This window comes from Acomys minous, assembly GCF_964271855.1.
Source record: "Acomys minous genome assembly, chromosome: 20".
In the NCBI taxonomy this organism is placed as follows: Eukaryota; Metazoa; Chordata; class Mammalia; order Rodentia; family Muridae; genus Acomys; species Acomys minous.
In genome coordinates, this window is record NC_140502.1 from 20,524,032 (window position 1) to 20,549,519 (window position 25,488).

Genomic DNA, 25,488 nt, shown 5'->3' on the forward strand with positions numbered 1-25,488 from the left:
ACCTGTGACTTGGTCATTGCTCTCTTCTTCTCTTTGACACAAGGCAGGGTTCTGGGAAGCAAGCTGGGGGAGGAAGGGTTTCATGAGAGCATCGCTAGGACAGTCAGTCCACATGGCTGCCTCAGCCTTCCCATCAGCCCCAAGCGCTGGCATTCCAAGTCTGTGCGCACAGACCTGGCTTTTCTACCCACTTCCTGTTAACCGGGAGTGTCAGCCTGCAGGTTACCAAGCTGTCCTTGTTTCAGCTCACTCACAGCAGAGGGTTAGGAAAGCCCACATTCTCTATTTCCTGCAGCTTCTGGAATGATGGGCTTCACAGAAAAACAAAGCTTTAAGAAGCTCTGAACTCTCCGATGAACGCTGCGTCATAACTGACTACCACCCTCAGATGGGCTTGTTAATTGTCAAGGCTGTCTTACACATGATTGCTTCGGTACACAGGAGTGAAATTCACAACCCTCCCACACACACACACAAAGGTTTAAATCCTAGTAAATCTTGCTCATCTGCTGGAGCCTCCTCCACAAAGTCACTTCTCCCACCTCCATGAAGATAATGACCAATAAAAACCTAAATCCTCTCTAAGGAAAGGGGAGTTTGGCCCTGAGAGATGGCTCAGCGGGTAAAGGTGACTGCTGCCCAGCCTGACCGCCTGAGTTCGAGTCTCTGCACACCACGGGATGGAAGGAGAAACCCGATTCCCACAGTTGTCTTCTGATCTCCTCCTTACACAAGCTGTGGCACGCCCCCTTCTCTAGGTAAATAAACACATGCCCCCCCCCCCAATCACATTTAAAACCAGGACTTCATACCACTTAAGGCTTCAGGGCACCGGCCTCCGTCCCCACAGCTCCTCCCCAGGCTCCGTGGGAAGCCAGACTCTCCCGGGGGCTCCACAAGCAGCTGAGATGGTCCAGGAATCCCGGGCAGCGCCGCCTCAGGCAGAGCCCAGCAGAGAGGACCCGGCCGCCGCCCCCGCCGCCCCCGCTTCTCCCCGGGCCGCAGACTCGGTCCCCGAGGGGAGACACTGAGAGCACGAGCGCTCACGAAGGACCCAGGTTCTTACTTCAGGAGAGTCACTGACAGGCGGCCTTACCAGCCAGAACGGAAAAGACCTCGGCCGCCGCTCTAGCGGGAACTACAATTCCCAGAATGCATCAGCGGAAGTGCCTTGCTCTGGTGCCCCACGGGGGCACCGTGCAGTTGAACACAAAAGCGTTGGTATGTTTCAATCTCTCCAGAGAGAGGTCCTTGGTGTAATTCGCTCTTTTGGGGTCGTTCTCCTGGGTTGCTTCTCGGTTTGTTCATTCTCGAAATGCCATGAAAGGCAATTGTGTATACTTTTTGTTATTGTCTCATTTTTTGGTTTTTTTTTGTGTGTGTTTTTTTGTTTTGTTTTTTTTCCTGAGGCAGTTTCTCTTTGTAGCCCTGGCTGTCCTGGAAATCCCTCTGTAGACTAAACTGGCCTCGAACTCATAGAACCGCCTGGCTCTGCCTTCTGGATGCTGGGATGAACGGTGTCAACAGCTTTCTTTGAAGCTGTCTTGGAAGCAAGTTGCAATGAAAGAGCAATTGAGACAGTCTGAGGTTGGATCAAGCAGGATGCTGGGACAAGCATATTGGTGTCTCAGCATCCTTCTGGATGAATATGTCAGATGTGCTCAAACCTCGCTGGTTTTTGGTTCATTTGCTCCATAAACATATAAACTCTCACAAGTAATATACAGCTCTGCAATTGCACAGGTATGGAATGTGCAGTGCTTATAGGCCAGTTCAAGACGATTTTCTGCTCTTTGTAAAGACATCTGTCTTTCTTATAATTTAGTTTGGACTGCAACTAGGCGGCAATATAATTTTTTTCAGTCCCCCCCCCCTAAATTTTTACTCTATGCCATTTAGAAGAATGACATGACACATCCTCAGGTCTTTGTAGCCAACAAGATTCATTGGCTGTACAAAGACACTCAAGTCTCAGAGCTACTCCCATATAAAGGGAGCAACCCACACATTATCTGTTTTCATCTTTTGATTCCCTTCTTCCTGTCTGCAGCCAGGATATTCAGGAGGTCTCCCTCTGTCAAATAAGATTTTTATCAGTTTGGATGGAAGACATACCTTTTCTTTTCCTGTCGGGACAAATGTAGAACCTCCTTCCCAATGCAACATACCTTTCTTCCACTTTGGAGTTAGAACTTCTATGGACTTATCTAATTCAGCAGTCCTTCCTAAAATCCAGTGCTTTTTTTAACAGTTGTGCTACTTGTCTCATTGACGTTTTAAGAATTACTTATTATGTATACAGTGTTCTGCCTGCATGTACACCTGCAGGCCAGAAGAGGGCGCCAGATCTCATTATAGATGGTTGTGAGCCACCATGTGTTTGCTGGGAATTGAACTCAGGACCTCTGGAAGAGCAGCTAGTGCTCTTAGCCTCTGAGCCATCTCTCCAGCCATGTTTTAAGAATTTAATGCCACCAAAGCATCATTTACTCTATCTCTGGGATAATCTTTATTCCCCCTTCTGTTCTGTGAGTGTTTCCATTAAATTTCTGTCAGGCTGCCCCCTAATGGCTTGACCTGTAGGAATGTAAGCTGTAGCTGTAACAGGTTTTATGCCATGTCTAAAAAAACTGTTGTATTCCAATGTATATACATGTTGAAGCACCAATCTGCCCCAATCTGTAGGGCAACTCCAAGACAGTCACCACCTCTAACAAATCCATCATCTTAGAATTATCCTTTTTAGAATTCAAGGCCTAGAGGCTCCATTGGAATTCTGAATATGCATCGATAGTACGATACATTAATATGTATACACATCTTAATTTTTCAAATTCTGCACAATTAAACATATACTCTATTGTATGACATTGTTTTAAGGTAGCATACGAAGTACAACCTGGATTTTTAACTCACTACCTTGTACCTCTGTCGGTTGCCATTTTAATTTCTAGGGTCTTTGTGCATTTTTCTCATCTGGAACTACCTCTTTTGGTGTTGTTCTAAGTTTCAGATTGGATTCCTCTGAAGGTTCCATATTGTGATTCAAAGAATCCATCAACTTATCTTCTGTCTAATCTAGTATCTAATTTCTCTGTCTCTTTTTTTCCAAGTTTGTTTCAGTTGGATCTTTCTTAAAAACAAATTTATATTGGATCCAAATGCCCTCTTTTACAGTGTCTTATACCTTTTAATATATTATATATATTAATCTCGATAAGTCTTTCTTTTTTTTTTCCTTTTCTTTTTTTTTTTTTTTTTTTTTTTTGGTTTTTTGAGACAGGGTCTCTCTGTGTAGCCTTGGCTGTCCTGGACTCACTTTGTAGACCAGGCTGGCCTCGAACTCACAGTGATCCACCTGCCTCTGCCTCCCTAGTGCTGGGATTAAAGGCGTGCACCACCACGCCTGGCACCATTATAGCTTTAAACCTAACCTCAAATATTTTTTTTTTTTTACCTGTTAGGAAGTTCTGTTGTCTGCAGTTGGCTTCTGCTTTCCCAGACTCTGAGTCGCCCTTGCGTGACTATTTATTTACAGGGAGGCTTTTCTGCCTCTCAGGCTCTAACTGGGAGCTGCCTCACTGGCTCCTCTTCCCCTGGCTGGGAAGTTGTTGGGCTTACATGTGCTTGTTCCTCTGGCCTGCACAAGTCTGTAACAGCATGGTCTGGTGCTTTGTATTTGATTGTTAACCATTTTGCCCCCTGAGGTCGGCTTGCTGTCTTTTATGAGCAGACACCGTATCTGGGATTAAAACAAAAACACATTTGTACATCATAAATCAAAACTTCCGTAACATAGGGGAGGAGAAAGAAGGGAGCAGAGCCATCGTGGGTTAGTGCGGAGAGAAGCACATGGCCAGGTCAGCGTGGATGGAGGAAAGCAGCCCAGATGAGAAGGGTGTGGAAGTATTTATGGATTGTGGATGGGAAGTTGCCCAGAAAGAGCAATTGGCATAGGAAATGGGACTGGGAGATAAAAAAAAAAAAGGGTGGTTTAGGAGGTTAATTCTGTCCTGTCCAACGTGAAGTAAGGCTTATTTAAATACAACAGGTCTGTTATTAACTATAATAGTTAAATAATACTGCCACAACAATTACAGGCTTTAATAATAAATTTTATTAGCTATTTATTTCATATTTTCTACAACCAAGTCTTCTCAAAGGAAGTTAGTCTCCTGTCTGGCTAGGAAGCATTGGGAAGCTTGCCTGTGTTGGAGAGCCAGTCTTGAGGTGTCTCTTAAAAGATCCCCTTCAAAGCTGGGCTTGGTGGCCCAGTGCCTCTAATCCCAGCGCTCCAGAGGCAGGCGGATCTTTGTGAGTTCAAGGCCGGCCTGGTCTATAAAGTGAACACCAGGACAGCCAGAGCTACACAGAGAAACTCTGTCTCTAAAAACCAAACCCAACCAACAAAACAAAAAGAACTACAGTTGCTAAGTAACTGGGTTTTTCTTTTTTCTTTAAGAAAGAGAACAAAGAAACTGCTCTGTACTTGGGGATAATTGTTTGTATCCACTTGGATTCTATTTCAATTCTTGCCTTGTGATGAGCATCAAACTTTTAGTGCAAATTTACAAGGCTGTTGCAGTTTTCTCTTAACCATGTTAGTTCCCAAATAATTGAGAATGGACTGTGCAACTTATTTCACAAGGATTAAAGCATAATACCGTGCAGCTGTTCCTCTGCTCTAATCTTCTGGCTAGCTCCCAGTCAAAATCCGCAAGATGCTCGCATTTTACGGCTTTCTCTGCTCCAGCAGTTCCTCACGCTGTGTCCTGAGCCTCTCTCTGTGGCTGGATGCCCTGCCTCCTCTCTCCATCTCCCCCTCCCCTGGCTAACAGGACCATCAGCCCTGTTCTCTCTCCTCCTCAGTCACTGGCGCTTCGGCTCTTTATTGCTGTGTCAGGGAACAGCTGGCGAGCGTCCACACAGCAGTGAGACGTTGGGTTCTCAGCATAAGGATGGCAACCAGACATGGGGGCAGTGAGATCGGCACTTGATAACCTAAGGATAATCCTCACCCAGTGGCTAGTAACATAACACATCTCCCTCCACTTCTCCACGTGCATCAGGAATGGCTGGGTCCTGAGCCACATGCAGCTCTGCACAGCAGATACAGGGGGGCGGGGCAGCTTTCCCTAAGAGGAAGTGATGCTCCATTCAACACCAGTTCTGCCAATCACCCTCTTTGGTTAAATGAGAGAGGGGAGAGGGAAACGAGGGGAGGGGGGAGAGAGGGGAGGGAGGAAAGAGGGGAAGAGGGAGAGAACACAAGTGTCTCCACTGTGATGTCTCTCAAGTCCTCTGGGTTTGGGGGAACTTCTTAACAATCAGCAGGATGGAGCCCGCCTGACAGAACAAACCTAGAGGTTCCCTGCAGTGTGGACCCTCTGATGGTAGACAAGATGGGATTTCTGACTGAAGCCCTTACAGCAGATGCTGCAGATGAAGGGCCGCTCCCCGGTGTGGACCCTCTGGTGAGTGTAGAAGGATGAGGCTTGGCTGAAGCTCTTCCCGCACTGAGGGCACGTGTAGGGCTTCTCTCCCGTGTGGACCCTCTGGTGAGCAGTAAGCCCCGTTTTCCAGCTGAACTCCTTCCCACACTCCTCACACTTGAACGGCTTCTTCCCAGTGTGAATAATCTTATGGGCTTGGAGATTGGATCTCTGTGTGAAGCCTTTCCCACACGTGTCACATTTGTACGGCTTCTCCCCGGTGTGCGCCATCTTGTGGGCCTGGAGGTGTGACAGGTGAGTGAACTGCTTCTTGCACACGTTGCATTCGAACGGCTTCTCACCGATATGGACGCTCTGATGAGCCTGCAGACTTGAGGCGTGACTGAAGCCTTTCCCGCACTCCCTGCACTTATACGGTTTCTCCTCAGTGTGGACCCTCAGGTGGGCGTGAAGGTTCGAGCTACAGCTGAAGCGTTTGCCACAGTCTCCACACTTATACGGTTTCTCTTCTGTGTGCGTTCTCTCATGGGCTTGAAGATGTGCCCTCTGTGTGAAGGCCTTCCCACACACTTCACACTTGTAAGCCTTCTCCCCCGTGTGCACTCTCTGATGACTATAGAGGTTCAAGCTCCAGCTGAAGCCTTTCCCACACACGTCACATCTGTACGGCCGCTCCCTGGTGTGGACCCTCTGGTGAGTGTGGAAGGTTGAGACCTGACTAAAGCCCTTCCCGCACTGAGGGCAGGTGTATGGCTTCTCTCCCGTGTGGACCCTCCGGTGAGCAGTAAGGGCCTGGCTCCAGCTGAAGCCCTTGCCGCACTCCTCACACTTGAACGGCTTCTCCCCGGTGTGAATAATCTGATGGGCCTGGAGATTGGACCTCTGGCTGAAGGCTTTCCCACACGTGTCGCACTTGTAGGGCTTCTCCCCCGTGTGCACCCTCTGGTGGGTCTGGAGGTGCGAGATCTGAATGAACCGCTTCTGGCACACGCTGCATTTGAAGGGCTTCTCGCCAGTGTGGACGCTCTGATGGGCCTGCAGATTGGAGGTGTGACTGAAGCCTTTGCCACACTCCTCACATTTATAAGGCTTCTCCTCTGTGTGGACCCTCAGGTGAGTGTGAAAGTTCGAGCTACAGCTGAAGCTTTTGCCACAGTCTCCACACTTATACGGCTTCTCTCCTGTGTGGATCCTCTCGTGGACCTGGAGATGTGGCCTCTGAGTGAAGCTCTTCCCACACACTCCACACTTGTAAGGCTTTTCCCCGGTGTGCACCCTCTCATGATTATGAAGGTTCACACTCCAGCTGAAGCCTTTCCCACACACATCACACCTGTATGGCTTTACGCCAGTGTGAACTCTCTGGTGGGCTTGAAAATAGGAGCTCCGACTGAAGCCCTTCCCACACACGTCGCAGCAAAATGGCTTCTCTCCTGTGTGGACCCCCTGGTGGTTCTGGAAGCTTGAGACAGAATTGAAACCCTTGCCGCACTCTTCACACTTATATGGCTTCTCTCTCGTGTGGACCCGCTGGTGGCTCTTGAGGTTCGAGCTACATCTGAAGCACTTGCCACAGTCTCCGCACTTATATGCCTTCTCTGTGTGGATCTTCTCGTGGACCTGGAGCTGTGCCCTCTCAGTGAAGCCCTTCCCACACACCTCACACTTGTAAGGCTTCTCTCCGCTGTGCACCTGGCAGTGGATGGTTAGATCTGAGCTGCGGCTGAAGCCTTTCCCACAGCTGTCGCACATGTAGGGCTTCTCCCCCGTGTGCACTCTCTGGTGGGTCTGGAGGTCTGAGCTCTGACTGAAACCCTTGCCACAGTCCTGACACCAGTAGCGCTGTTGTCCTGGATGAGCACTTTGTTGAATGGGGACACTGGAGCTATGTCCGGTGTCCTCATGTGTACTAGGCACAGGGGACTCCTTTCCTAAGCTGACCTGCTGATGGAGTTCCAGACTGGGGCTGTCAATGAAGGCTTCCTGGCCCTGGCTACACTGGGAGGCCTTCTGTTCTGTGTAAATATGATGCTGGGTGACAGGTGACACAGGAAAGATGACTTTACCAAGGTCACTGCTGCTGTGGGCTTTGTCTATTTTATGCAGGATATTGTTATTGTGGTGGGAAGTGCAGCTCAGAATGTCAACACCCAAATCCAACAGCTGTGGCTGCTTTTGCACTGGAGTCTGGAGACACTGTTTCTGATGGTTTTGTCTCTGGGTAAGATGTGTTTTATTCCAAGAACTCTGGGCTATCCAGAACAGAAATTCATGGATTTTAGTAATGCTGGAAAGGTCCCTTGTGAGACTCTCAGGACAACCATCACCCTCAGAGGCCCGGGCAGTCTCTTCTGCTCCCGTGTGGCAGGAGGAGTGACACTGCTCCAGGAAGTGAGGACCCTTTCCTTGACTGTTTATTTCAGCCTCTGGAGTTCTGGCCAGTTTATTGAAATCAAGGCTTGTCTTTTGCCAGTATGGAAACTGCCCTGGTAAAAAGCACCTTAATCCTTCTGCATGAAGAGTCTCCATCTTGTTTAGACTCTGCGCTTCTGTAAGAATAGAGAATAGAAGATGGTGTCAGCAAGGATGGGGACATGGAAGGTCCGAGTCCTCATTTCTCTCTGGAAACATGAACTAGAGACCAGCATCAAAGATGAACGCCCAAGAGATCCACAACAGAGAGAACACACATGCAACAGAAGGCCACTTTTGATATGGTGGGAAATCAAAGTCACCTTCAGCCTCTGCTGAGTAGCTGCCTCACGCTGCCCCTGTGTGCAGCTGTGCAGATGGATAATGGGAAGAAAGCTCCTCTCAGTCTCTGTGTTTGAGATCACACACATGTAGGAGGAGATTGGAATACCTTCGGCAGTCAAGCTCGCTTGGACACTACAGAAGAGCTAATGCGCTTAGATAGCCAGACCTTCAACACGCCTGCCGACTAGGGAAGGGCTTCTCTGGGAAGACATCACCATGCAAGGGCAGCAGCGAGTGGGTTTCCTTCAGGCACCTGCTCTCCAACCTAAGCTCACCAGGCTCACAGCGGAGCAGGGGAAGGGGCTCAAAGTCCAAGATAGATCTCAGCTGCCATCCTATAGCAGCAGACGCCCTGAAGGAATAGCGAAGGTTAGCATGCTGACAGGTTCCCCCAAGGACACCGCGAAATGCCACAGGAACAAACTATAAGGATGGGAAACCATGAAGGTGGACTGAACAACTTGTGAAGTTGGAAATGGAAGTAGGAGATGCAGTGATGCTGGGACACAGCCTGGAAGCTTCCATGAATGCATCGCATACAGTTAGTGTCAGTGGGACAAAGAGGTAGAGGGATGCGCTTGTGAGGAACATGGAAGACTTTCTGGGATGAACATTCCTGCAGCTGTACAACAAGGACCACGGGCTTCATGGAGCCCCTGCTCAGTGTGCGGACACCCATTCTAGGGTGTGTCACCAGAAATCAGAGTGTGTCCGTGTTCAGACACCAGTGGCAGCAGAGAGACAGACAGACAGACAGACACACACACACACAAGAGAGCGACAGAGCGCAAGAGCGTGAGAAGTCGCGTGAGGGAGAGCACATGGGAGAGAGTGGGAAAGAGCAAGAGAGTGAGCGCGAGAAAAAGAGAGCGCAAGAGAAAGAGAGTGCAAGAGAGTGTGAGAGTGAGCACGAGAGAAAGTGAGAGAGCAAGAGAGAGAACGTGAGCAAGAGTACGAGAGAGGGAAAGAGCGAGAGAGCGAGAGAGCGAGAGAGAGAGAGAGAGAGAGAGAGAGAGAGAGAGAGAGAGAGAGAGAGAGCGCACGCAGGGAAGAGCATTGTGGCCAGAGAGAAGTAAATGACAACAGCTGAGACCATCAGATAGCTGTAGGAAAAAGGTAGAAAGTGACCCATCTGGAGTGTGAGGTCCTACGAAGATGCATCCAGTAAGGCCCTTTCCTCCTGGGCTAATGAGACTTTCCATTGTGATGTGAGCTGAGCAGGAATGTCAGCTGGGTGCCTTTTATGTGTCTCTGAATTAGCAGGTTTTCACCCCAGCATGTGGCTCCTGAGTCTTTATTGGTAAAATAGAAAGATTGGGATTTTCTTTTAAAACAACAGCCAATGGTCCGAGGCAGGGAACAGCACAACAGGACTCGTTAGTTGCGTGGAGAGGAAGCACCCTTCATAAGAGCACAAGCTGTGCTTTGGGATCTCATAGCTGCACTTACCTGTCTGGGTCCAGGCCACAAGAAAGGGGTTACGGAAACTCCCCAGAGCTAAGGAAAGCTCTACGGGCAGGCCTGCCCCATCATGCAGACCCAGAGAAGCCGTTGTGTGAATCTGTGAAGGTGAACCCTGGTTGCCTAGGTGACCCAAACAGGTTAGAGAGGCCTGGGGTACTTGGGAGGAAAAGCTGCTAACAGGGAGTGGAACCAGCACAGCTGAGAGCAGGTGGCGATCTAGAGCGCTTTGACCTCAGACGTGGAGAGGCGGAGTCTGGAGTTTGTCTTCCTGGTTTTGTTCTTGTATTGGTTCAGTGTTTCCTCACTCTGCTCCTCTTCCTCCCTGTTAGAATGGTATATTCTGTGCCACTGTGCGCTGGATTATGTGACCTGCTTTGTGACTTTGATTTTACAAGGGTTACAGCTAAGAGACTGCGTAAGTCTTGGAAGAGGTTCTGAATTGTTAGAGAAGGCTGAGGCTGTGACAGACTGTAGGGACGCCTGTGGTTGGACTTAAACGCACTTACATTCTGATCTAGCTACAAGACTGTGGGTGTCAGGGGGTGGAATATGGTGGGTTGACTAAGAATGGACCCCAGAGTTAGAATCCTTGGTCCACAGGGAGTGTCGGGAATCAGGAGGCGTGGCCTTGTTGGAGGAAAGGTGTCAACTGGCGTGGGCTTTGGAGCTTCCAATACTCGTGACAGGCCCAGCGTCTCTCTCTTCCTGCTGCCTGCGGATCTGGATGTGGAACTCTCTGTGACTATGTCTCCCAGAATGCTGCCATGCTCCCCACCATGATGATAATGGACTAAACCTCAGACACAGTAAACAAGCCCCAATTAAATGTTTTCCTTTATAAATGTTGCCATGGTCATGGCGCTAACTAAAGACACACACACACACACACACACACACACATATAAAATGAAGTCTGAAAAGATAAAGTGTGTGCTGGAGAGATGCCTCAGAGATTCAGAGGAGTGGCTCCTCTTTCTGATGTCCCAGGCTGGGTTTGCTGTACCTGAATTGTGCCTCACAACCATCTGTTAGTTCAGTTCTAGGGGATCTGATGCCCTCTTCTGCTCTCTGTGGGCACCATGAATGAATGTGGTGCACAGACATACATGCAGACAAAAACACTCAAATATACATAAAATATAAATTAATAAACCTGAAAGGAAAGCAATGGAATGCAATCACGACACTGCATGTGAACCTCTGACATTGCCAAGGCACTCAGGCCGCCATCCTCACCCACTGACAGAAGGTTCCTGAAGGTCTCCAGCATCACATCATGGTACAGCTTCCTCTGGGCAGCATTCAGCAGCCCCAGCTCTTCGTCACTGAAGACCACGGCCACATCCCTGAACGTCACTGCCTCCTGTGACAGGAAACACAGGCCACCTCAGTTTCATACCCAATGTCACTAAGACCTGTGCAACTGTCTACACAGCGCCTATTGCTTTAATTAGGGTTTCAATTGCTGGGACAAAACACCATGACCAAAGGGAGAGTTGGCAGGAAAGGGTTTACTTGGCGTACACTTCCATATCACTGTTCATCACTGAAGGAAGTCAGGACAGGAACTCAAGAGGGCTGCATCCTGGGGGCGGGAGCTGATGCAGAGGCCATGGAGGGTGCTGCTCACTGTGCCTGGCTCATTCTGCTTTCTTATAGAACCCTGAACCACCAGCCAGGGATGGCCCCACTTTAGTGATCCCTCTAGTGAAAAAATGCCTTGCAGTCGGATCGTATGGAGGAATTCTATCAACTGAGGCTCCTACCTCTCTCATGACTCTTAGGCTGTGTCAAGCTGCCATACGACACCAGCCAAGAACACTTATTTACCCCTTTTCATGGCTCCAGAGGCTTACGGGGGGCAGGCGGGGAGGGAGGGTGGACAAGTAAAAAAAGAAAACACTGGTAGAAGCAACTTGGCGCTTTACCACAGCTGCATCGCTAGGTTCGTTGCTGTTCAATGGAAGTCTGTTAGAGAGCGCCAGCTCATGGCGGGAGTGTTAGCTCGCAGCTGATTCTGCTGGTCACCCTCCAGGACCTCGCAATGTCTTATATCTCACCTCGTCACCTGCTGCCACCAACGGGTGCGTCAGGTGCATATGGGCAATAAAAGGACTGCCCTCCACCCCCAGGTCGGTCTGTCTCTGTCTCTCTCTCCCTCCCTCCATGTTCCAGCTTTGCTCTCTGTTCCCACTGTTTCTTTCTCTGCCTCTCTGTTCCCCACACAACCCTTGTGGCTCACTCACTGTCCCTATCCCTTCTGTCCTCCTTCCTTCCCACAATAAACGTCTTTTTACACCAGATCTGGTGCAAGGCACAATTCCATAGGCGGGTACACCCTGGCATAGGCCTGGCATGGTGCCATCCAGCCACATCATCTGTATAGATCATAACAGGAAACAACTGACAATGCCTGGCTCTTCCTGGGCAGTACAGATCAGGTGCACATTCATCCTGAAATCCCTAATGCTCTGAAACCCACTTCATGAGCGATGACGTCATTTACAACGTTTTTTCCCTTGAGGAGTGTTATGGATTTCAGAGTCAGAATTCTTTATTAGTAAAGTCTATGCAAATATTCAAATTGTAAAATTTTCTCCAATTTGTGAAACTCTTGTGTGTCCGTAAGTATCTAGCAAATGACAGTCAAGTCTGGATCACTCACTATGTTCTTACTCCTGTCCCTCTCACAGGCTGTAGTGGCTGGTGTTGTGTCCATTTGACACAAGCTAGAGTTATCTAAACAGAGAAACCTCCATTAAGAAAATGCCTCCTAGACAGGCATTGGTGGTGCATGCCTCTAATCCCAGCACTGGGGAGGCAGGCGAGTCTATGTGAGTTCAAGGTCAGCCTGGTCTACAGAGTGAGTTCCAAGATAGCTAATCCTGTGTTGAACCCACCGTCCCCCACAAAAAAAGAAAAGAGAATATCTCCTAAATTGGACTATGGTGCCACAAGCCTTTAATCCCAGCACTCAGGAGGCATAGGTAGATGGATTTCTGTGGATTCAGGGCTAGCTTGGTCTACACAGAGTTTCAGGACAGCCAGGGCTATGTGGAGAAACCTCGTCTTGAAAAACCAACGAAAGAAGAAAATGTTTCCTCGGCTGGAGAGATGGCTCAGCGATTAAGGGCACTGTTTGTTCTTCCAGAGGACCTGAGTTCAATTCCCAGCAACCACATGGTGGCTCACAACCATCTATACTGGGATCTGATGCCCTCTTCTGGTGTACATGCAGGCAGAACACTGTATATATAATAATTACAAAAAAAAAAAAAAAAGAAGAAGAAGAAGAAAATGTTTCCATTAGATCCAGATATAAGGCATCTTTTTAATTAGGGGTTGATGGGGAAGGCTCAGCCTATTGTGTTGGCTGATGGTTCTTGGTTTTATAAAAGAGCGGGCTGAGCAAGCCAGTAAGCAGCATCCTTCCATGGCCTCTGCATCCGCTCCTGCCTCCTGGTTCCTGCTCTATTTCATTTCCTGTTCTGACTTCCTTCAGTGATGAACAGCAATACAGAAGTGCAAATGAAAGAAACTCTTTCCTCCCCACCTTGCTTTCTGGTCATGGTGCTTTGCTGCATCCATAGAAATCCGGAGGCAGTCTGTGGTGGTGCATTGCTTTGATCCCAGCACTCAGGAGGCAGAGGCAGGAGGATCTCTGAGTTCAAGGCCAGCCTGGTCTACAAATGAATTCCAGGACTTCTAGGGCTACACAGAGAAACCCTGTTGTTTCATAAGACATAGGCCTTCAGGAACCTCTTGCAACAAACATGCAGCTCACGGAACACTGGCAGAGAGCTTGCTGTGGTTTTTAGGGGAGGTGGAGGAGAAATCAACAGACACCCAAAAGGCCAGTGACTTTAATTTTTAAAAAGAATTAATTAATTAATCTCCCTTGTATAGCAAAAAGAATTCCAGTTTCATTTTACACTGATGCCAATGAATCAGAAAGGGCAAGTGATACATCAGAAAATATAAGTAACGTGGCTTAGAGTCCTTATCATTCAGTTCAAATTCCAGAATTATGTGCAATTCTCTAGAATCTCTTAATATAGTAACTGGCTCTCAGTGTGATGAAAGAGTGGCGTTCCATATAGAAACTGCTGATCTAATTGAAGATAATTCTGACTTAACCTCACTATTTACTCAATTACAACAAGTAATCAGAAATAGAAATCATCCATTTTATATAACACATATAAGATCTCATACGGTTCTACCAGGTCCTCTAGCACAAGGTAATAATGAAATTGATCATCTATTGATAGGAAGTATGTTAGAGGCTTCAGCGTTTCATAAAAGTCGCCATGTTAATAGAAAAGGTTTAAGGAAGGAATTTTCTATCACTTGGCAACAAGCTAAGGAAAATATAAGGCCATATTCTCCTTGTTCTTTATATATAATTACACTCTGTTACCTGCAGGAAGTAACCCAAAAGGTTCCCAAAGAAATGAAATTTTGCAAATGGATTTGTTTCATTTTGCAGAGTTTGGAAAAATTAAAGTGTGCATACTATAGATACATATTAAGGATTTCAATGGGCAACTGGTCTGAAAAGGCCGATTCTGCAATTAAATATTTATTAGAAGTTATGGCTATTATGGGCATACTTGTACAAATAAAGACTGACACTGCTCCAGACTGACACTGCTCCAGCATATGTCTAGTAAAATGCAACAGTTCTTTGCATATTACAACATAAAGCATATTACAGGTATACCACACAATCCTGCAGGACACGAAGTTATAGAAAAATCTAATCACACTTTAAAATATATGCTTAATAAACAGAACAGGGTAAAGCTTGGGAAAAACTGCTTCATTATTGCAAATGATTTTACTGTATTGGAGTTAAAATTGTTCCTTTTTATTTAGACAAAAGGGGGCATATAAAAATATATAGGACAATAGCAAAAAAGGGTAGATTTTTGAATCTACTCTTATAGATATTTGTATATTGATTCAAAATTAAGGTTATAATTGGTTACATTCGTATAGGTCCTTTGTATATTGATAGAAAATTAAGGTTATCTTTTGGTTACAGGATACTATGTATTAACTCTTTTTAAGGTATTGTACCTATGTAATTCTTAAAAATGGAATATGAAGGTCTTGTCCTTTTGAAAGTTACTATTGGCTCTTTTCCGTCGGGAACCTCAGGGGTTCTCTTTGTCTGTAGGGACAATGGCGCCATCATTCCCTGCATCGTCGCAGCAGTTGCAAAAGAGATGTCGATGAAGAAGAGAAGCCATCAGAGAAAATGCACAGCAGAGAGTAACTTGCTTAAAACGTGACTCTCCTAAAAGCAGTGCATGCCAGTCCGTTGAAATTCACGCAGCCTGTGAAGATCCTATACCAGGGAGCACATGGCTTTTCTGGCGTGTGAGAATTAGATGTGGTAAACATCCAGAAAAACAAAGAATATACAGTACTGGATGCTAGGGCAGGGTCTCCGCATCCTTGGCTGTCTGAGCTCATCTGCCTGCCTCCCAAGTGTCAATAAGGCCACTGGTTTTTATGACTTCTTAGGACAGATTGTGTGTAATAGTTGCAGGGATTTAATCCTATTGCATTTAACATAGGGATTGAACTAGAGCTGGGTAAGTCTGGAGTGATAAAGTGTGGTTAAAACAATCTAGTGAACAGAACAGCACCTAGTTTGGCCCGGGAGAGTTGTGGGTTTATTAATGGATTGTTCAAATGTGGTTTTGACCTCGAGTCACTTTCTGCTCTTTATCGACCATCTATGGAAATGAGACGTAGTTGCATACTGACCGAACGGGATGAATGCAATTGCTTGCACCCATTTAAAACAACTGACCAGCTTTTGTAATGTAAAATTTGCCATGAGCCACTCTTCCTTATCCTACGGTGATTGCTGTTGTGAATGCTTAAATAAACATGCAACTGTAAAAAAAGAAAAAAAAAAGCTACTACCACAAACTGTTTAGGATAACTAAGAAATGCAAACTAAAAGTTAATGAAACTTTTGGTTTTGTTGGATACTAGTTTTCTAAGTTAATCAGGCAGTAATTCAGATATAGCAGAGGCAGACAGTCTTCAAAAACCTCAGAGATCTTTAGAATATGGCATTTAAAGAGGTTTTATTAATTTGAGAATTTTTTGACAATGAGACATGCTAACTCCTGGCAGCACCGCCCTTTGACCTTCGAAGATGAGGAGCATCAAAACATTCTCCTTTAGGGGATGGCCTCATTGTGGCAAGGCAGCCACTGGGAAAGAATTGGCCTTGCTTCTATTGTAGATTTAATACTGAACAAACTGGATGCAGGAAAGTTGACTGCCCAGCTTTGCAAGGACAAGGTATGCAAGCCCTTCATAATACCTGCTTCACAGTAAAGTGTGTCAGATACTCTGAGCTAGAAAGCTGCAGATGATGCTCCAATGTTACAGGGATATCTTGAGTGACACTCCAGGTGACCCGTAGTATCTGTTATGTCAATAGTTTTGCAAGCTGCTTGCTCTGCATTTGTAGTTTATGCAGATAATATTTATCTTTCCAAGGTCTCTGATAGGCTCGAAGACTAAATAGATATAGTCTTACAATTAAACTTAGTCGTTTAGGATTTAAGATCTTTTAAGTCTAAAAATGGTTTTTCATTGGTAATGTGAGCTGTTAAACAAAATGATTTAGGTATAGAACTTTGGACTCACCAAGATAGGATACACTGTAGGATACTTTCTTTAAGGTTGTCAAATACTAATGAACTAGAAATTATGAGTGCACTTTAAAAAAAAAAAAGATAGTACTTCTTTTATTGGTATTAAACATCTTTTATATAGACAAAAAGAGGGAAATGTTGTAGGACGTTTGATCTCAAGGTGATCCACGAGATTGTGAGCTATAAAAACCTTCCTTTGATCCCTGAGATTGAACTGTAAATCCCTGTGTCTTGTGGTTGAGCCCAAACACACCTTTAACCCAAGAACTTACTGTTTCTTGTCAACAGGTGATTAAGGTGTGGTTCAGCAAGCCTTACACCTTTAATCCAAGTGCTCTCTGTAGACAGGATTTAGTAAAGTTAATCTTGGGAGCAAGAAACCAGCAGACAGGAATTAAAGGGTAGGAGGGACTTTGAGTTGAGGGATATTTAAAACTGTGTAGAAGAAGAGGTCTTTGGCGCTTTTAGCTCTTGGGAATTTTTAGCTCTTTGGCTCTTAGCTCTCTAGCTCCTCAGCTCCTTGGCCTTAGGCCTTCTGTGGTTTTTTTTGTTTTGTTTTTTTTGTTGTTTTGGCCTTTTCCTCCTGGGCTGTCAGCTGACCTAGTGAGCCTTTGGGGCCTTCTCCACTGGGGCCTGAGCTGAGTATGAAGTTCAATTGGGTGCTTTCTCTGCCTCTCTGAGCCAGCAGTTTTGTTTTTGTTTTTGTTTTTTTTCCACCACAACACCTGGCTCCTGAGTCTTTATTGGTAAAATAGAACAATCTAGCATTTTCATTTAAAACAGCAACAGGCAATTGTAAGCTATCAGGTGCGGGTGCTGACACTCAAACACAGCCAGTGTTTTTAACTACTGATCCATCTCTCCAGGATATTTTCTCTATTACAAAATATATGTTGTTTTACATTTTCATAATTGCAATGTACTTTCAACACATGTCCCTCCACTAGCCTCTCTTATCCGTCCTCCCACCAAACCTTTCTTGCCCAGCATGCAGGGGTCCTGTTTTCAGTCCCTAGCACTGGGGGGAGTGGGGGAAGCCACCGACTTACCTGTGACTTGGTCATTGCTCTCTTCTTCTCTTTGACACAAGGCAGGGCTCTGGGAAGCAAGCTGGGGGAGGAAGGGTTTCATGAGAGCGTTGCTAGGACAGTCAGTCCACATGGCTGCCTCAGCCTTCCCATCAGCCCCAAGCGCTGGCATTCCAAGTCTGTGCACACAGACCTGGCTTTTCTACCCACTTCCTGTTAACCGGGAGCGTCAGCCTGCAGGTTACCAAGCCGTCCTTGCCTCAGCTCACTCACAGCAGAGGATTAGGAAAGCTCACATTCACTATTTCCTGCAACTTCTGGGGTGTGAGAAGTTCTTATCTTCACAAAGCTGCCGGAGGTGATAGGCTTCACAGAAAAACAAAGCTTTAAGAAGCTCTGAACTCAGCATGGAGTGGTGGCGCACGCCTTTAATCCCAGCACTCGGGAGGCTGAGGCAGGCGGATTGATTTCAGTTCGAGGCCGGCCTGTTCTACAAATCGAGTCCAGTATAGCCAAGGCTACATAGAGAAACCCTGTCTCGAAAACAAACAAACAAAAAGCAGCTCTGAACTCTCCGATGAACGCTGCGTCATAACTAACTACCACCCTCAGATGGGCTTGTTAATTGTGAAGGCTGTCTTACACTTGATTGCTTTTGTACACATTAGTAAAATTCACAACCCCTCCCTTTCACCCAACCACCCCCGCCCCACTCTTAAAGGTTTAAATACAAGAGCCTTCTCCATAAAGTCTCTTTTCCCACCAATAATGACTAATAAAAACCTAAACCCTCTCTAAAGAAAAGGGAGTTTTGGGGTTGGAGAGATGTCTCTGAGGTTAAGGGCACTGACTGACTGCTCCTCCGGAGGTCCTGAGCTCAATTCCCAGCAACCACATGGTGGCTCACAACCATCTATAATGTGATCTGATGCCCTCTTCTGGCTCGCAGGTGTACCTGCAGGCAGAGCACTGTATATACATAATTACAGAAAATAAATCTTTTTTTTTTTTTTTAAAGGGAATTTTGAGAAGTTTCCGCGGGTAAAGGTCACTGTTGGCAAGCCTGAAGGCCTGAGTTCGATTCTCTGGACACCACGCTGTGGAAGGCGAGACCCACTGCCCACAAGTCGTCTTCTCACTTCCTCCTTACATAAGCTGTGGCAACCCTACTCTATAAGTAAATAATAAATGCCCAAAGAATTTATCACATTTAAACGCCAGAGCTGCATACCACTTAAGGCTTCAGGGCACCGGCCTCCGTCCCCACAGCTCCTCCCCAGGCTCCGTGGGAAGCTAGACTCTCCCGGGGGCTCCACAAGCAGCTGAGATGGTCCAGGAATCCCGGGCAGCGCCGCCTCAGGCAGAGCCCAGCAGAGAGGACCCGGCCGCCGCCCCCGCCGCCTCGCTTCTCCCCGGGCCGCAGACTCGGTCCCGGAGGGGAGACACCGGGAGCACGAGCCCACACCAAGGGCCGCGGGACGATGTTCCAGCCTCTTTTCAGGAGAACCACAGGAAGTCCTCCCAGCCAGAGCGGAAGCGACCGCGGCCGCCGTTCTAGCCGGAACTACAATTCCCAGAATGCCTCAGCAGAAGCGCTTTGCTTTGTTGCCGTCTGTGGCTCCATGCAGTTGAACACTAAAGCCTTGGTTTATTTCTAGATTTTTAACTAGAGAGAGGACTTTTGTGTAAGTCACTTTTGGGGGATCGCTCTCCTAGGTTGCTTCTCGGGTTGTGCCTTTCTGAAATGCCAGGAAAGACAACTGTGTATACTTTTTGTTACTGTTTTTTATTTTCTTCCCCCCCCCCCCCACCTTCTTTTTCCTCAGGCAGTTTCTCTTGTAGCCCTGGCTGTCCTGGAAATCCCTCTGTAGACCAATCTGGCCTGGAACTCATAGAACCTCCTGACTCTGCCTCCTGCATTCTGGGATGAAAGGCTTGTGGCACCAGGCCTGTGTTTACTCTTTAAAACACTGAAGTCCCGTATTATATTGCATTGTAAAAGTTAAACTTTAGCTGGGTATGGTGGTACACGTCTACAAAGTGAGTCCAGGACAGCCAAGGCTATACAAAGAAATCCTGTCTCGAAAAGCAAAAAAACAAAAACAATAAAATAAAAAATTAAGGGGAGAAATGAACTAAAAAAAATCTCCAGAGACAGATGTAAATCTTTTGAGTTTGATGAAATAAAATCCTTCAAGACAAATAAATTGAAAAAAATAAGCCATGTAAGTATGGGAAGAGGTTAGAAGAAACTAAATGCAAAAATATTAAGTAAGTTAGAAAGCGACAAAAATTGGTCATGGTGTTTCACCAGGTCCTCGTGTGCCGTCATGCCACACAACTCCCCCTCCCCCACCCTCGCACGTTCCCGTGCCCCCCTTCCAGCCCCTCACTGTAGGATTCTATGCAGAGCCTAAAGTCAGTAGAAATCAAGGAAGACTTTTTTTTTTTTTAAAAGATTTACTTTCCATGCATCTTTAATCCCAGAGTCAGGTGGAACTCTATGAGTTTGAGGTCAGCCTGGTCTACACAGAGAAACCTTGTCTTAGGAGAAAACCTGCCTGATAAGTGGTGCACACATTTGTTGAAGCTATTTTAGGCCCATCCTCTTTTCTCCATCATTCAGGTCTAAGTACTACCATTGAGAACCATCCTCAGCCCCTCACTGGGGGATTCTAAGCAGGGGCTATATCATTGAGCCACACCCCCCAGCCCCTCACTGGGGGATTCTAGGCAGGGGCTCTACCACTGAGCCACGCCCCCAGCCTCACACTGGGGGATTCTAGGCAGGGGCTCTACCACTGAGCCACGCCCCCAGCCCCACACTGGGGGATTCTAGGCAGGGGCTCTACCACTGAGCCACGCCCCCAGCCCCACACTGGGGGATTCTAGACAGGGGCTCTACCACTGAGCCACACTCCCAGACCCTCACTGGGGGATTCTAGACAGGGGCTCTACCACTGAGCCACGCCCCCAGCCCCACACTGGGGGATTCTAGGCAGGGGCTCTACCACTGAGCCACGCCCCCAGCCCCTCACTGGGGGACTCTAGGCAAGTCTATATGAGTGAGCCGCACCCCCAACCCCTCACTGGATGGTTTGGGGGAACATGTGGTGGTTAAATAGGCTCATATATTTGAATGCTTAGTCACCAAAGAGTAGAGCTCTTTGAAAAGACTGGAAGGATGAGGTGTGGCCTTCTTCAAGATATGGCCTATTATTACTGGGGATGGGCTTTGAAATTTTAAAAGCATATGCCAAGCCCAGTGTCTGCCCCTCTGGCTTTGGATCAGGATGCAACTCTCAGCCACTTCTTCAGCACCATGCCTGCCTGCTGCCGTGCTCCTGCCATAATAATAGGCTAAACCCCTGAAACTGTAGGCAAGCCCCCAATGAAATGCTTCCTTGTATAAGAGTTGCCTTCGTCATGGTGTCCCTTCACAGACATAGAACAGTGACTAAGACAGAAGTTGGTGCCAGGGACTGGAGAGTTTCTGTGACAAGCCTGAGCATGTTGTCTGTTGAAAGGAAAGTGGAAAATGTGGGGACATTGTACTAGAAAAGTGATTAGATGCTTTGTTTTTGGTTTTTGTTTTCTGGGTTTTTTTTTTTTTTTTTGCTCGTTTTTTGTTTTGTTTTGTTTTGTTTTTTTGGTTTTTGAGACAGGGTTTCTCTGTGTAGCCTTCCCTGTCCTGGACTCACTTTGTAGAGCAGGCTGGCCTCGAACTCACAGCGATCCGCCTGCCTCTGCCTCCCGAGTGCTGGGATTAAAGGCATGCGCCACTACGCCCGGCTTTGATTAGATGCTTTAATTAGAGCTTAATGGGTCATCCTAGTAGGAGGATGAATGAAAGTGGTGAGAGCAGCTTGAACAGTGGGGGCCCAGCTCAAGAAGTTTCAGAGGGGAAGAATATTATTAATATGTGGCCTAGAGACCGTTCTTGTGATGTTTTTGCCAAAAAAAAAAAAAAAAAGGCTGATTTTTGCCCTTGTCCAGAAAAATCTGCCTGAAGCTAAACTAAAGAGTTTTGAATTAAAGGTGCAAGAGAGGAGATTGCAAGACAGCCTAGTATCGACTCTGTCATGTGTTGGCTCCAATTCCTTAATGATTCTACTTTATTAGGAATTTATCAAAGGCAGGTGCCTCTCTTACAGCCCGCCTACCCTAAATAGGAGGGAAAGGAGATTAAGGAGAACAAGAATGAAAGCCTTCTGGGTATCAGTTCCGTGGGGACAATTCCCCTGACGTAATTCTCAGGAGTCTTGGGGATCATCTATCTGACAGAAGAAGCCGCACCATCCGAGCACTGAACTTGGAGGTATCCCCAAGACCTCGGTACCTGCTGCAGTCTCCAATCCTCCAACCTCCTCAACATCAGTCAGCAATCTCCCTTCTCTCTTTCTGGTTCCCTCCTCCCTTTGATGGTCATTTTGCAATACAATAGCCCAGCCAGAGTCGCTGGTCCCTGTCTTTTGTCTCGGGCTGATGTGGCTCCTCTGAGTCTATCTCAGATGCTTATCAGTTTGTAGAGACAAAGTCTCAGTGGGGTCAAGCATTCCAAGACTGTTTTCATCTTGGGCCCAGACTAAGGCAAGATTACATTGTCTTCACAGTCATGCGGTGATTAGTGGCCACTCTTGGGGTGATTTATAATGAAGTGGAACAAGGTGGACAAAGACAAACACAAAATGTCCAGTTGGAGGAGAAAAGGGGCACCGTGTAGTGTAACAGGAGCTAAGTCCAGTGTAGATTACAAAGTTTAAAGAAAAGCCTGGTACTAAATGTAATAAAGGGAGTGGTGACCTCAGGGCAAGACCCTAACCAGATAAGCTTCCAACTTGTCAAAAGGAATTAAGAATTTAAGCAGTGAAGGAAACGGCCAGGTACAGAAAGATGATGTGAATGTAATTGGCCGAGACCCAACAAAGAACAGAGCCTGGCAGCTCGTGCCACAAGGTTGTTGGCTCAGTTTATTATTATTAGGGATTGTGGAACCCATCGGGCCCCACATCGGGCGCCAGATGTTGGCTCAGTTTATTAACAATTAAACTTTATTATACAACCCAACTAGCATATACAAGAAGGAAAAAAAGGTTAAAGGGACAGAAGATTAAAACCTCCTGGAATCCGTTCGGCAGGACGGGTCCTTAGGTGTCTCAGTCCCACGAGCTGGTCCGGTCCTTTCCTCTCTCTCCGCGCCTTCTTCTTCTTCCTCCCTACCTCTTGTTTTTTTTTCTCCCCCACCTTCCCAGTCATATGCAAAGGGCGGTCCCTTCTCCCTTCGAGGGTCAATTAGGAAAACAATAGCCACGGTGGGGTTCCTAGGTAGGCTTTCTGAATTCCAAGCCCAGGAAGGCTCCAAACAGTCTCTCACAAGGTATTCATGGTGTGTCCCAAGGATAAAGCCCGTCAAGACTGCTTCCACCTGAAACAAAGCTTAATCTTTCCTATACAAGGTCCTGGCTTTAAAGTCAAGGATAGGAAAAACTGGTTATGGACTCTCCCTCCTTGACTAATGAAAGCTGCCGAAGCCAGATGTGGGCCATTGCATGCATCTTTGAAGTTGGAGCCTGAATTATGTTGGAGACCCCCAAGATGTTGGAGATGCCAGAGCCAAGGGATACATGGCAAGGAGAGGTGCAGACAGGGTGTGAAACCAGCCCAAGAGAGAGACGTGTGTCTGCAGTCAACAGAGCTGAAAAGTAACTGGAGATCAGAAGAGTGCTTTGACATCATACATGGAGATGCAGGGCTTGGAGTTTGCCTTCTGGTTTTCAGTCTGGCGTTGGTCCAGTGTCTCCTCACTGTAGGCTTCAACCTATTCCAAACCTACTTTATTTGAGGTTTTTTTCTAATGCTTATACCTCCCTTCCAAACCACCTACCCTGGATAGGAGAGAAAGGTTATAATAGGAACGGGAGAAATAGACCTTTTTGGACTCAGTTCATGGGAGCGGTTCCCTTAGAGCGGTTAGCAGGATTTCAGCAGACCAGCCATTCAACCAAAGTTGCTGCTGGAACCTGGAACAGCAGCTGGGACCCGGATCCCAGAAGTGTTCTCTGGAGCGATTCTCTCTAGGAGCATGCCTCTCTCTCTCTCTCTCTCTCTCTCTCTCTCTCTCTCTCTCTCTCTCTGTGGAGTGATGAACAGCCAAACGATACAGTAAGGGCAAAATTAATGCCACGTTCTTTCTGTATGAGAACTTGTCCTCCAGGTGACCCTTCTCCTTGCCAGCAGTCTGGAATGACACCTGCCAGAAGTCTCCAGAAACTCCACTGGAGCGATTACATACAGTTAGCTTTCAATGTTCCTCTGAGATTAAAACAAACAAACCTCTTCCCCTCCAGACTAAGTCTCCACTCAACCTGCCTAAACGTTGACATTCCTGTGACCACCCCTCCCCCCCGTGCTCCTATGGTTTTTCCCTTTATAAACCGGTTGCCCTTGAAGCTCTGGGTCACTATCCTATCCTGCTGTGTTAGGAAGGATTGTGACCCGAGCTCTGAGCTGGTAATACAGGACCCTGTGTATGTTGCATCAGTATTGAGTCCTGGTGGTCATTTTGGGAGTGGGGGGGGAGGGGTGTCTCACTGTCCCGGCCGGAGGGGTCTTCAATGGGTACCTGTGGAGGGGGCAGGCAAGTGAGGGGGCAGGAGACACAAAGAAATGAGGGCAAGTCTGGATTCTGATCAAGCCCTGTCTATTGAAAAATTTCACAGAGTTCTTATAAGGCAGAGGGCAGGGAAGCATATTGCTAAGGCAACCCAGTGGCAGGCTATCTCAAGATGCGAGGAATTCCAAACAGGTCACAATGTTCTGCCACACTGAATATTTTGCTATCTTTATCTAATCTAACTGTTAAACTACAACAGGGTGGCTCCGTCTAAATCTTATCTTTAGTCTAACTGCTGAACCATGACAGGGTCAGCTGGTTTCTGGTAAAAGACAGACTGCTGGAGAAATAGGAACCTAGGCTTTGACAAGATGGCTGAAGATTGGCCATATAGCCCATCCCCAACATCTCACGATCTGGGAAATCTCGGTTTTACAATACCAAGACCCAAAAGCCCCAGTATTCTGTTTTGGGCACACACACACACACACACACACACACACACACACACACACACACACACATATATATATATATCCCCTCTCAGAGTCTGCACAAGGATGTGTTTCAGCTGGCAACAACCAAGCCCCTGCAGGAGGCGGTTCATCTTCTAGTGGATAAACATCATCTGCTCTCTCACAAGTCTCTTCTCCATCCCACACTTGGGATCAAAACAAAGACAATGCTCATGTCCACTACGCCTCACTCTACGTCATTTCCTCCCCTTTGGAATGGAACGTATATTCTGTGCCATTGTACCGTTCAAAGTATCTGATCTGCGTTTCTATTTTTATTTTACAGGGGATTTGCAGTTAAGAGATTTGTCATGAGTCTCAGAAGAGACTTGGAACTTCGGATTTTTAAACAGTGTTGAGACTGTTGATAGACTATGGGGACTTTTGAAGTTGGACTGGGTGCATTTTGCATTCTTGATCTGGCTACAACCCTATGGGGGCCCCCGGGGGAGTAGAGTGTGGTGGTTTGATTGAGAATGTCCCCCACAGGCTCATATATTTGAATGCTTGGTCATAGCATGCTGCCCTGCTTTCTGTCATGATGTTAATGGACTCAGCCTCTGAAACTGTAAACAAGCCCCCCCAAATAAATGCTCTCTAGTTTAGGGGCTGCCTTGGTCATGGCGTTCTTTCACAGCAATAGGACATTGACTCAGATGGCCTGTGTTCTACCAATGGTCACTACCCCAGCCGCTCGCTGGAGCATTCTATGTAGGGACTCTTAACTTTGGTGCTGCATTAAGCTCCTATAGCTGAGCATATTACCATGCAATATAATACGGGACTTAGTCTTTTTTAAAGAGTAAACACGGTCAGCCTCTAGCACTCAGGAGGCAGAGCCAGCCCGTTCTATAGGTTCTAGGCTACCCTGTGCAGCCAGGGCTACACAGAAACTGTCTTAGGAAAAACAACAACAACAACAACAACCACAACAATAACAAGTATTCACAATTGTCTTTCGTGGAATTTCGG

At 46.9% G+C, this 25,488-nt stretch overlaps 2 protein-coding genes across 7 annotated transcripts in view; both read right to left on the reverse strand.

Moving 5' to 3' along the window:
* The window catches only part of LOC311591580 (zinc finger protein 229-like), a 42,669-nt gene extending 41,461 nt beyond the window's left edge, over nucleotides 1-1,208 (reverse strand). Inside the window, exons 1-2 of one of the 3 annotated variants that reach the window (XM_084771374.1) lie at nucleotides 813-1,208; nucleotides 3-63 (exon numbers count right to left, since the gene is read on the reverse strand). In XM_084771374.1, coding sequence (XP_084627500.1) covers nucleotides 3-17 — 15 coding nt within the window. In that variant the 5' untranslated portion in view covers nucleotides 18-63; nucleotides 813-1,208. The remainder of the gene's footprint in view (nucleotides 1-2; nucleotides 64-812) is intronic. The other 2 variants (XM_084771371.1, XM_084771372.1) reach the window with 2 other exon arrangements.
* A 3,653-nt stretch (nucleotides 1,209-4,861) lies between these two features.
* LOC311591567 (uncharacterized protein) overlaps nucleotides 4,862-25,488 on the reverse strand; it is a 180,413-nt gene continuing 159,786 nt past the window's right edge. For 2 of the 4 annotated variants that reach the window (XM_084771301.1, XM_084771300.1), the window contains exons 3-4: nucleotides 10,911-11,037; nucleotides 4,862-8,002 (exon numbers count right to left, since the gene is read on the reverse strand). In XM_084771301.1, coding sequence (XP_084627427.1) covers nucleotides 5,361-8,002; nucleotides 10,911-11,037 — 2,769 coding nt within the window. In that variant the 3' untranslated portion in view covers nucleotides 4,862-5,360. Of the gene's footprint in view, nucleotides 8,003-10,910; nucleotides 11,038-17,409; nucleotides 17,471-18,619; nucleotides 18,895-25,488 lie in introns of those variants that run through there. The other 2 variants (XM_084771299.1, XM_084771298.1) reach the window with 2 other exon arrangements.